The sequence below is a fragment of the Rhipicephalus sanguineus genome, chromosome 11, assembly GCF_013339695.2.
Source record: "Rhipicephalus sanguineus isolate Rsan-2018 chromosome 11, BIME_Rsan_1.4, whole genome shotgun sequence".
Classification (NCBI taxonomy): Eukaryota; Metazoa; Arthropoda; class Arachnida; order Ixodida; family Ixodidae; genus Rhipicephalus; species Rhipicephalus sanguineus.
The window spans coordinates 50938602-50950873 of NC_051186.1; the positions used below are offsets into that span (position 1 = coordinate 50938602).

The window sequence follows — 12272 nt, forward strand, 5'->3', positions numbered from 1 at the left end:
GGGCACGCTGCAATAGTACGCATAAAACGCCAACCTTCTAAATGGTACAGCGTCGCTCCATTGCAACTCCTTTGCCTTTCCTCCTCTCAAAAAGACCCGCAACCGAACTCCACAATGGTCGGTCCCGTGGCAACAACGCCGCCTAGCGCGAGCTCCGCGCGATACGCTGCGCTGCGCGTCGCCGCACAAGCATGCATGCGACTCTCCGAAGGAGGTCGAAGAAAACGAGCGCAACGAAGTAAAAAAAAAAAAGAGAAATGAAACAGCTAAGAAAACGATAACGAAACTAAAGAAAAAGTGAAGGCAGTAACGACGCTGGCATCGGCGTAGGAAAATTGGGAGCCGCACTGGGAGAGGGAGGTTTGCGACAACGAGAGATTGGCGACACGCCTGGGACGTTCGCGGCGGCGTGTACGGATCTTTTCTCTTTCTTTTTTTTTTTTTTGATTTTTTTCGAATGAAAGACCTTTGGTGTCTTTTTAGAAGGTGAGGATATTGTGACAGGAAGAACGGGGAGAGGAGGAGAGTCATAGACGGGAGGAGGGGGAGAGGCAAGCTTTGTAAAAGGATGAGAGAAGGAACTATAATAGAGAGAAAAGTGCGACGTAAGAAGGGAGCGATGTATAGAGGGCAGCATCGTGGTCCACTCGACAGGAGAGAAGTGACAATCGAGTGAGGGGCAGAAGAAAGACAGAGGGAAATAGAAGCGGAGAGAAAGAGAGAAAGGACGTCCACTCATTGGCTGGCGCGCGGAGACCGCGACCTTTAGGACGCCACGCCCTCCCTTTTTGAAACGTGACCGGCAGCCGACACGCCCACCGCGCTCCCCTCTTTACAGTCTCCCCTACGCACTCTGGCCGGTACGTAACTCCACCCCACTGCGCTACGCTCTCCTCTAGTTTCCTGTGGCGACATCAAAGGAGCGTAGAGATTTGGAGAGAGGGAGAAGTGAAGGAGGGAAGAGAGCGATAGAGAGATGAGGAAGAGGAGGAAGAGGAAAGGGAGAATGGAAATCCAAATTGATATCGTCTGCGCGGCGGGCTTGGCTCGTCTCGTCGCCATTGCTGTGCGACCCGGCAAGAGCGATCCGTGCGCGCTAAAACAGACGGTGCTTCGACTCGCTGTTCTTGTTTCCATACTTGCTGTCTTTTCATTCTTTTTGTACGCCCCCCTCTGCCCAGCCTGTCTCCTCCCACCCATCGCCTCCCGTGCCTACTTTCGTACCATTTTTTCTTAATTTTTATTTGCTTATTTTCTCGTTACCATCCGCGTTACTTTCCAACATTATCCGCGCTGTCTGTTTCTTTCATCGCGGACAAGTATGTTTCGATCGCGTCTTTATTTGTTACTATGATACTTTTTTCTTTTTCGGGCGGGCTACCGAGAGCATCGCCGTTTAGTTAGCTTCTGTTTTCTTCACACGTTGTTTCTCCATTATATATATGCGTGGAGTCTTATTGGCAGAGAAAACGGTATCGTCTTGCGTTGCACCTCAAGAATCCCTGCGCACCATGTCTCGACGCCTTTACTCTTCTTTTTTTTTTCTGGCAAGGCATCGAACTGTTGCGACACGATGTGGAATGGGGAGGAAGCGCGGGTCGCCTGCAGCGCCCTGCTAGGCGTGCTATAGATTATTTTACAGATGTGTTTCGGTGCCGCCATATTGGACTGTTAAATCTTGCCGTTGCGTAAGTTTAACAATTACACAGACAGAGCTATACTACGGTAGATGCGTGCACATGAAAACGGTTTGTGTTGGTGCATTCGACGTTCCATGACCCCGTTAATTAACGGCGCAATAAACAAAAACACGAACACATTCGTTTAACAGCCCAATATGGCAGCGCCCAAGTGTCTTACATAAAGTCGTCTATAGAAATTGAATGCCGCTATAAGCATGTCTCGAGAATCACCGCTCGTTCGAGAAGACACGAGATGCGAAATGTTTTGCCTCCGCGCCGACAGGCGAGTGATCATTTGGTCGCTGTCGATTACAGAAGCGTCACTGCTGTGTTTGTTTCAGTAGGACAGACCATAGGCGTGAGTTCAGGGTTCACTAATTAGGGGGTGGGGGGCAAGGTTTCACCGCAGCTCACCTCCTACACCCCCCCCCCCCTCCCAAGTGGAAGAGTGCGAAAGAAAACAAACTTCTCAAAGGATGCAAGAAATTATGGCAGCTTCTTTCTTTCTTTCTTTCTTTCTTTCTTTCTTTCTTTCTTTCTTTCTTTCTTTCTTTCTTTCTTTCTTTCTTTCTTTCTTTCTTTCTTTCTTTCTTTCTTTCTTTCTTTCTTTCTTTCTTTCTTTCTTTCTTTCTTTCTTTCTTTCTGTTTCTTGTATGTCATTTTTGTATGTTTCTATTTCTTTATTTCTGTTTATTTCATTCGTTGTCTTTCTCTCTCTATTTATTTCTCTTTCTCTCTCTTTCTATCGTTCTTTCTCTCTCTCTTTTTCACGTGTTCGTTTTGGTTTGACACTCGCACCTGCTGCATACGCACGGTAGTGGGGCTTGCCCAGCTTCCGTGGCGCATACCCACCTGAGGACTATTGCACGACGGAGCACAAGTCACCGATACAGCTTAAACAGGTTCACTGTAAAGAGAATGAAGAGAGTGCGTGGCGTTTCATTGTGATGATAGTTTTTTTTTTTTTTTTTTTTTACGACGGAGAACAAGTTACCGACAGCTTACACGGCTTCGCAATTAAAAAGAAAATGAAGCGATGACGTTCTGCTCACAACGGCCTGCCTTTGGTCCCCGCCAATCCGGGTTTGAAGGTGGGAGTTAAACCGTTCTTGGAATACAAACCCCGGGGTTACTCACTACCATTATTATCGAAAATGTGCGTGGCCATAACTCTGCACGTAAGACACAGGACAGGTCATACTGAGTAAAGATATGGGGTTCACTTGGCGCCATCCCTAGATAGTTAAGGAGGCGGGGGGGGGGGGGGGGGCTGCGCCCCCTCCCTCTTGTGCGCATGCCTCTGGGACAGACTGTTGGGCTCGTTGGTGTTGCTATATGACATAGTGAAATTAGTGCAAATGAAGACGAGGACACTAAAAGACCAGACTGTCCTTGACCAGATCAAGGACAGGCGTTGTTTCATTGGCTCCATTGTCTCTTGGGTTCATTAGGCTGTGAGTAACAAAGAAACGAGCCGCTCGAACAATTCTCATACTTTTGTTCTTATTGCGTCGCAAGTGTTTTCCATTGTTGCCATTCCGTTTCCCGTGAGAAATGAAGTAAGGTATTTTTAGCGGTCTGATGGCAATTAATTAGATATTAGGCATAAAACAGTTCCCTTTCGTAAGCCTGTGAGGCCTATGTGATATACATATAGGCAACTTATTGTCTCCAAAGTAGGTCTGTTTACTCATTTATGAAGAATATGCCAATAACTGCGTTGAATAAACGGTAATTTGCGCGCACCGAAGGACTAAAATAAAGTTGTTCATCCATCCATCCATCGCTTCTGTCTTCTACAACTCTGAACGATCCGCTATCAGTATTGCTTCCCCACTTCCGAATTATCCATAATAAGTAGGGGGTGTGCGAATCGGGAATTTTAGAACCGAATCGAATAATATTCGAATAGTAAGGCAACCAGTTTCAACCAGTAAGTCAACCAGTTTAGTGAAGCAAAATACTCACACACTTCAAGAAAGTAACACCACGATAATTTTAACGGAGAAAAAAATAGCATAATTACGCAAACTGGGGTAACCATTACATGACAAAGATCATAGCCTTATAGATTTTTTTTAACTATAGGGGGATGAAATAAAGCGGTGACACGCAGTATATAACAAAATGACTTCTTTTGAGGCGAGTTGGTGCTTAGGTTGCCTATATGCTTAACTGTGGCGCAATGTAAGTTTCTTGAAAAGGGGACAGAAAAGAGAAGAACGTGAAGCGAAAAGTATCAACTATGAAATGACATTCCCAGAAACGTACGAGGAAAAAAATTCGGCAGATCCCACGTACCGTCGGAATCGATGTTATGCGAAGCATGCGGCGGGAAGGTGACTGTAATTTTTTTACTGAGCGAAACGTTACAAAATGACGCTAAAGATTTGTGTAAATTTTATACGCACTCATATATGTTGAAGAGCCGCATATGTGTTATATAACCAGTTGTTTACAGTTGGGTACGCATGCCAACGGCAACGTGGGTATTATACCAACACCCGAAGCGGTAAGCTGATATGTAGTGCTTATGCTTATCCCTTATGATGGAGAACACACGCATATTTCACGAACCCGTGTGCATGTGTGGAAGAGGTTCTTGACAGTTCTTGAACAAGGTCATCATCACCGTGGTCAGTGAGCGCCAGCAGCTGGTCATGACTTGTTATTGGATCCGGTCGTGATCGCGGTGACGAGGGGTCCATGTGTAGTGAAGTATGAGGTATAGTACAGCTGTTGGAAATCGTGCATGCCTCGGTCATTTCGTCGACAAATTGCCTGTCGATAGAGCCGGCGACCTGTCCGAACCTGAAGCCACCCTTCGCGTTGGTGAGATATAAGCCGTCGAAGCTCGCAGGCATGGATTGTGCTACGTACAAACATCAATGTATGGCTCTTGTCGTATTCGTAGACTACCTGGGCGTATGTAGCCTACGTAGCCTATAGTTTACAAAGCGGCTGTCAGTCAGTCTGGCATCATCCTCGGTCAGCATGAGGCCATCGCCCAGCCTCGTAAAAAATGAAGAGGACACTGCGTCGTTCTGGCGGACTAAGTGCACTTTACGGTGCGATGATGTGAATATCATACGTAACTTTCGTTAATGTATTCCTCCGGGGTCGAGCGATGCTTCAATATATAGCTTGCTGAATCATAGCAATACAAATGTAATGTTTATTACACTGCTATTAAAGCGGAGCCAACACTGGAACCACAGACGTTAATCTGATATGACGCCTGTATCGTAGGAGTACCATTTAGCGTTTATTGCTTTCTTTCAAAATTATATAGCCAGCACCATAACCACAATTGACGTTGCACCGGCATTACGCCTGCATAGGCTGTTTTTCCAAACCAGGTAATAGCCCTGGCGTGGCTCTGTGGTGGAATACCTGATTGTCACGCAGAATTCTAGGCTTCGATTCCTTCTGGGATCCTAATTTTCATTCTTTCTGTTTGTCGGGTCAACGCTGAGAATGTCGGTTTTTCTTGACACTCTCGCATTTAAGTTACCAATGCCTGTTCTCACCGTTCCTGGATAGATATAAACTGGCAATCACGTGTCTGGAGCAAAGGGCTTGACGACGTACGCGACAGGATTTTCGCCTTATTCATGTCATGACCCGACAGTCATATTTGTCAATTCCTCTTACCCTCCCATGCCAGTTTTGGTCTACACCAGGTTAAGGAGGCAATCATGAGAGCACCCAGACGTAGGCGGCTAGAGATAGATAGATAGATAGATAGATAGATAGATAGATAGATAGATAGATAGATAGATAGATAGATAGATAGATAGATAGATAGATAGATAGATAGATAGATAGATAGATAGATAGATAGATAGATAGATAGATAGATAGATAGATAGATAGATAGATAGGTACGCTCAAAGTGCCAAAGGTTCGCTAAGAAATGCTTCGCATTTAAAAAACAGACACCTCCCGCGCATGCGCAAAAAGACAACGCATGACGTGGAACTACATGATCACAATAACATCTTATTAAGGGAGCGACATTTGGAAGCCTTCTACATAAAAAGGAGGGGTCTGAACGTGCCACAGACACATCTATAACGTTTTATTCTTCAAAAATGTCCTTTCTAGTTCTCATATTTTATTTTTTATTTTTTATTTCTCTTAGCCCACTAACTTATCACCTATACCTTCTGCCGCCGGATTCTTGTCCCATTTCGTTCACTGGAAACTCGCCGCAAATGTTTGTGACCGTCATCATCATGGTCATCCCAATGGCACAATGCCCCAACATGTTTTGCCCCAACATGTTTATGACCCTCTTCGTCATCTTCACCATCATCATCGTGAGTCGCAGCCACGGATCATCATCACCATGAAACTGCTCGCGATTCCTCGGCCCCGCCGGCTGTGTTCGTACAGGCTACAGGCTCTTTTTTGTCTCCTTTCGGGAGTTATATTTATTCTGGAAGTTAAATATCTTCCTGCGGTCTTTCACGAAATGGACCTCTTCTGGAGCGGTTACGTGGTCGACGTGCCAGGTTGCAAGATGCCGTTCTACGACCCCTACCACAGGACTATCAAGCACAGCGCCCGGAAGACGCCGTTTAATTACGACGGCTACTGTGCCAATGTCGCGCATCCCAACGCGCTGCGCCAGGCTGTCGACGTCTTCAGCCTGGACGAAGAAGTCCTCCGAAGGGGGTACAACGCGAGCGCCAACGACACCCACTGCTACTACCAGGCGGTGCTCCGAAACACGTCGGCGGTGGACCCGGACACTGATCCTCTGCTGGGACCTCCAATCAGCCTCGTCTTCGGCAGACCTCTGCGACAGGACTACGTCCGCATATCTTGCGAATCTAAAGGCACGCACCTCTTCTCCGGATACTTCTTCGTACCGGTTGACAAGAGAGAGGCGGGCGAGCCCCTATCGCCGGGACAGCTTAACGTCCTAATCCTGGGCATTGACTCCACGTCTAGGATCAACTTCAACCGCCGCATGGCCAGGACTCGAAGGTTTCTGGTTCAGGAACGGGGCGCCTACGAGTTCCTGATGTACAACAAGGTCGGCCCAAACTCGTTCCCGAATCTGGTACCCCTGTTGACTGGCATGTCGAGCGCCGACATGACCCGACTGTTCAGGGGCATCCACTACGACACCCTACCTGCAGTCTGGAAGGTATACAAGTCACTCGGTTACGCCACGCTGTTTCTGGAAGAAATGCCCACCTGGGGCATCTTCACGGGTGCCTTGGGCTTCAAGGAGGCGCCTACGGACTACTACGCGCATCCCATGATGTTACTGATGGACGTGAATTCTTCGGACCCCTTCACGTGCATGGGCGGCCGCCCGAAGACGAAAGAAGTGCTCGATTACGTCGCCAGGGTGCTCGAGTTGCACGCCGAGCGGAGGCTGTTCGCCTTCGCCTGGCTGGCGTACATATCGCACGAAAGTATCGAACAGGTGGCGTACATGGACGAGCCCGTCGAGCGCTTCTTCAGGAACCTCGCCGGCAAAGGTCTCCTGGACCGCACGGCCGTACTGTTCCTCAGCGACCACGGAATGCGGCAGGGCACCTATCGCAGGACCGAGATAGGCCGGCACGAGGATAAGACGCCGTACTGCCTCTGGGTCCTGCCCCGCGGCTTCCTCGTCGAACACCCCGAAGTTGCCGCCTCGCTGGAGGTCAACCAGCGACGTCTCGTGACCACGTACGACTTCCACGCCACGCTCCTAAGCCTCGCCTCTCTGCCGGAACTGGACGTGGTCCCGTCGAAAAAGGGCTTGAGCCTGTTCCGACCCGTGCCGCCGGAGAGGACTTGCGAGCACGCCTTTGTGCCGCAAGCCTTTTGCGCATGCGTCGGCACGGAGAAGAAGCTCGACGACGTGTCCATGGGTCAGTCGTTCGCGCTCTTCGCAGTCGCCTACATAAACGCCGTGGCGGAGGTTCGGTTTCCGGGCAAGTGCGCCGCCTGGCGTTTGGACAGCGTTTACGACGCAAGCGCGTACGGAGGTGGCGTGGCGGGCAAGGTGCTGATACGCGTCTCGTTTAAGACGTCGCCCGAAGCCTATTTCGACGTCTACGGCGCCATCCACAACGCCTCGACCTGGGAAAAGCAAGTCGACCATGTTGACCGCAGCGACAGTTTCGCCAACAAAACCACCTGCCTGGAGAAAAGCTCCTGGGCGAAGTTTTGCAATTGCAAGGACCAGACGTGATCAGTTATGCATGTTTTGTAATTTATAAACACAACGTAATAACGCGTGCAGATGAAAAAAAAAATAATGAGAACTGTGACATAAAGACGTGCCTTCCTTTTGGATTCGAAATCGTGCTCTTTTTTTGGTGTCCTTTAAGTACGTATGCTTGTTAAGGAGACGTTACAAAAAGCAGTGACGCCTACGTTGAAGGCCGTCAACACATTTGCTATGGCTCGATTAATTTACTGCACCAAGCAGGGAGCACAATACTTTTGCACGGATACACGTTCAAGGGATCTTTGGAGAACAATCATACTCTAAATCTTGCGTTATGACTCTAATATGAAAGAGCTTGTTGGGTTAGTTGGTGTAATTCAATTCGGTATGAAATGAGCTGCTAACTACCAACGTGTTTTAGTTGCGTGAATGTGAGGTTGTGTGCCTTTGCGAATATGCCCTTTTTGCGCTCGTTTAATTTTGTGCCAGAATGGCTACTATATATCGCCTGTGATGCATCCTCCAACGATTAATGTTTTGATCGTTAGCGTAAGGGAGGCTTACAGTTTAAAAAAAAAGACAGAAAAAAAAAACGCAGAATATCCACGAAGTGAATGATGACGACTGAGCGAAGCTCCGGGGGATCAGTAACCGTGAATCCCCCCGTACATTGCCCACTCGATCGTGCAAAGACGTGAGAACACGTGTGTACAGTATATACAAAGTTGTTTATTAATCACACTGCGTATATGGTGTTGAGATGTGGGCGGCGTCTTCCTTTCATTATGACGTACCGCCTTATGATCGGTGAAATGCAAAGCCAAAGGATTTTGTATGGGATCCAACCTGAAATTTGAGAAGCCGAGGTCAATGCAAGTCTCTCTGATCGAGCCTGCAGGAAGTGCGGAGCTGGGCAGCCTTTGTTTCTCTTCCATTTTGTCTTTCTTTCCTCATCTCTTCCTCCATTTTTGTTTTTTCTCTTTATTTATTTTTATTTCTATTTTTCTTCTTATTTTTTATTTCTTTCCCTCTATTTCTCGCTTGCTTCCTCTTTTTCAATTTGTATGTGTGGTTTTATATGTGGCCATTATCATCATCAAGGCGCGCGAAGAACAAGAGGAAGAAGACTTCTCTTTGGCGCGAGCGCGAGAGCGAGCGCTTCCAGTACTGTACTCGGGGACAACTTTCTGTGGCAATGAAGGGAAAGCTACAGAGCCACAATGCACGTATCCTACCACTAATGAATGTAGTCCCACAATTGCGTCCGTATTTTCTGCGTAAGATAGCGAGATGTTTGTATTTCTTTTATTTTATACGTTGTCACTTTGCGTTTTTGCGTGCTTGAAAAAGTCGCGCCTTTTACCCGTACCTTAGATGCTAAGCAGCGTTTGCGTCGAAATGCAACGCTATAGCCATCACTTTCCACGGCGTTACGAGACGCGCGCCAAACCGGACTACTACTCGTAGCAGTACATGTGCAGACGCTCCGCCCTCGTAGCTTTCCCTTCATTGCCACAGAAAAGTTGTCCCCGAGTAGCGTGTCTTAAACGGCGCGACAACGGACAAGCCTCGACCTTATAAGAAGCTTCGCCCCTAAAACAGCTCCACTAACGTGAAACGTGGGGAACAGCGTCCTCTCACTGCTACGGACAGCGTCGCGTCGCGGACAGCGTCCATCGCAGAAACAGAGCTTTTCCTGAGCCAACGTGCCGTCTTATTTGCCACTCGGAGAAGCGCACCGTGGCGTTGTCTCTCGCGGGCGAGCGCGCGTTCTCGCGAGCTTTTACTGAGCGAGCGTGCCGACTTATTTTCCACTTGCTTTGCCGTGACGGGCGACCACAGAAGACACCGTGATGGGCTACGACGACAGGAGACGCCGACAGCCCGAGCGCATAAGGTGCTTCACCCTAGTGATACGTACGTAAACTTGCGCTGCTACAATCGCTACATTACTGCAGTATTTTAGCGGTATCATCAGTCATATATCAGAACGAAGCACGCTTCCTTAATAAGATATCACACGCAGTAGCCTTTTTAAGGCGAAAGCCTTAAGTGTCTATGAAGCTCTCCCTTACGTGATGGTTCCATGACCCTGTAGAAAAGTACTGAAGCGAAGTATTGAAGGAGTACAAACACGGCCCGATTGGAGAGGCGGACGGGAGCACCCGCATGCTTCTCCAGTCCGGCCATGGCATAATAGCAAATTCTGGGGTTTCACTTGCCAAAACCACGATATGACTATGATGCACGCCGTAGTGGAGGGCTCCAGAAACTTCGACCATCTGGTGTCCTTTAACGTCATCGCACATGCAGTGCACGGACTCTCGGCATTTCTCCTCCATCGAAACGCGACCGCCGCCGTCGGGATCGAACCCACGACCTGGGGGTCAGCAGCCGAGCACCGTAACCACTGCATCACCGCGGAGGACCCGGCTGTGGTATAAGGTTGAATTTGTGAATAAGGGACTTAACGGCATAGCAGACAGTCAGCCGCTTCCCTGGTGCTTCGTTTCATATCTTTTGCCAAAAGCGTGTAGAAGCGTGTTGAAGCGTGTTGCGGGCGGGCACGGCTACCCGGACTGGGTAGCCGTTGGCTACCTGGACTGAGCAGGTCACTCACCTTTGGACTCAAGCTTGTTCGCACAAAATTCACTGTCACGTATGCATTCACCTAAGACGACTCGAAGGCGAAACCCATTTTTCTTTTTCTCAATCGACTGCCTCAATCCTACCCCACCTCGCTAAAGCGTTCTGCACCTAACATGGCTTTGTATTGCCTCTCTGATACGCCTACTTGTGAGCAGGCAGCCTTTGTGACCACATTTGTGACGACGTCACACACTTGGGTGACCTGTGGCGTCAGGAGGCCACCACATGATGACGTCATGATGGGATATCATATAACAAGTTCACGTGGGTGTTGGCGAGGTTTTGCGAGAGCTCCCGAGACTTTTCGTGACCTTAATGTCTCGCAGAGTCTCGCTCAAGTCTCGTAGGCAGGAGCGCCAACATAGCCACTTGAAGCTTTTGCCTTAATGAAGTTTATTTCTCTAAGTTACAAAGTTTGTTCTAGCAAATTATGCAATTTGTAAGTAGTGAGACTGTTGAATAAGCCATATTAAGTGTATTTACTCGTGCTCGCAGAAGTATATTGGCTTAAAGGATATCGTGGAAACGTATACCGGCTTACCATTACCTGCATACGTTTTCGCTGTGAGAAATGCAAAACAGAAATTAAGACGAAATCGAGCAGTGCTACTGCGGAAAGTACAGTCTCCTGTCGCCGACAAACAAACAAAAATACACAGGCTCTACAGTATAACGCTTCAGTAGCAGAGCAGACACGTCAGCCTATACATGAAAATGCTCCATTGATATTAGCCTTAAAGAAAGAAAAAAAGGTATTAGTCTTAAGTGACGTACTGTAGACTTGGCCATTTCTGTAAGAACTGTTTGTGTATGTCACTGTCCATGCCGTATCGGCAATGTGTCCAAGTGTTCGTAGCGTCATACGGTGGCATACACTTTTTATTGCGATAACAATTATATAGACACTCTCGGCTGATTTTTGCCGTCGCCGTAGCCGTCATGTACCGGATACGTATACATATATATATATATATATATATATATATATATATATATATATATATATATATACGGCACAAAAATAAAGCAGAAGAAAGAAAATTCTAATGCACCCGACCAGGGATTCGAACCATCGACCCCTCACTCCCCAGCCCGCGGCATTGGACAACTCAACCTTGCCCCATGTGTGCGCCGGCGAAATAAAGGCGAGCTATTTATATACACCATTTACCGCTGGTGGTAAGCAAATCTCGGAGGAGCTTGAGCGTGGTTTCTATCACGCAACGCTCCTAATTTTCTTTCAGTTTGGAAACTGCCCCTTAGACACACACGACAAAGTGGACTTTTCTGTACCCAATTGGGATGTGGAAGGAAAAAAAAACAAAGAACACCGGGCCCGGGCACACCTTGCATCAGACGCTCCCATGTGGCAGGAGACGCAGGGGGTCACTCCACACACCGCAGTTTAAAAGAAAAATAAATATCTAAGAGTGTCTGATTCTCCATTGTCGACACTTGCCCCGCGTTGCTCAAGCCCAAAGACGTTCATATGGTGGTTTTGTGACGTTAAAGCCCATATAATAATAATAATAATAATAATAATAATAATAATAATAATAATAATAATAATAATAATAATAATAATAATAATAATAATTATTATTATTATTATTATTATTATTATTATTATTATTATTATTATTATTATTATTAAGCACAAAGACGTAACAACTGCGACACTTGTTAGCTCACGCTTGCCCTGTGCATGCCTGTGCGTTCTTTTCGGGCGTCCTTCTTTGTGCTTCAGCGGTGCGCTGCAAGTA

The 12272-nt window shown here is 47.4% G+C and overlaps 1 protein-coding gene across 1 annotated transcript; it reads left to right on the forward strand.

Moving 5' to 3' along the window:
* Positions 1-6159: 6159 nt before the first annotated feature.
* LOC119375019 (uncharacterized) lies at positions 6160-7881 on the forward strand. The gene has a single exon (XM_037645219.1). The coding sequence runs from the start codon at positions 6160-6162 to the stop codon at positions 7879-7881; it is 1722 nt and encodes a 573-aa protein (XP_037501147.1).
* The last annotated feature ends 4391 nt before the right edge of the window (positions 7882-12272 follow it).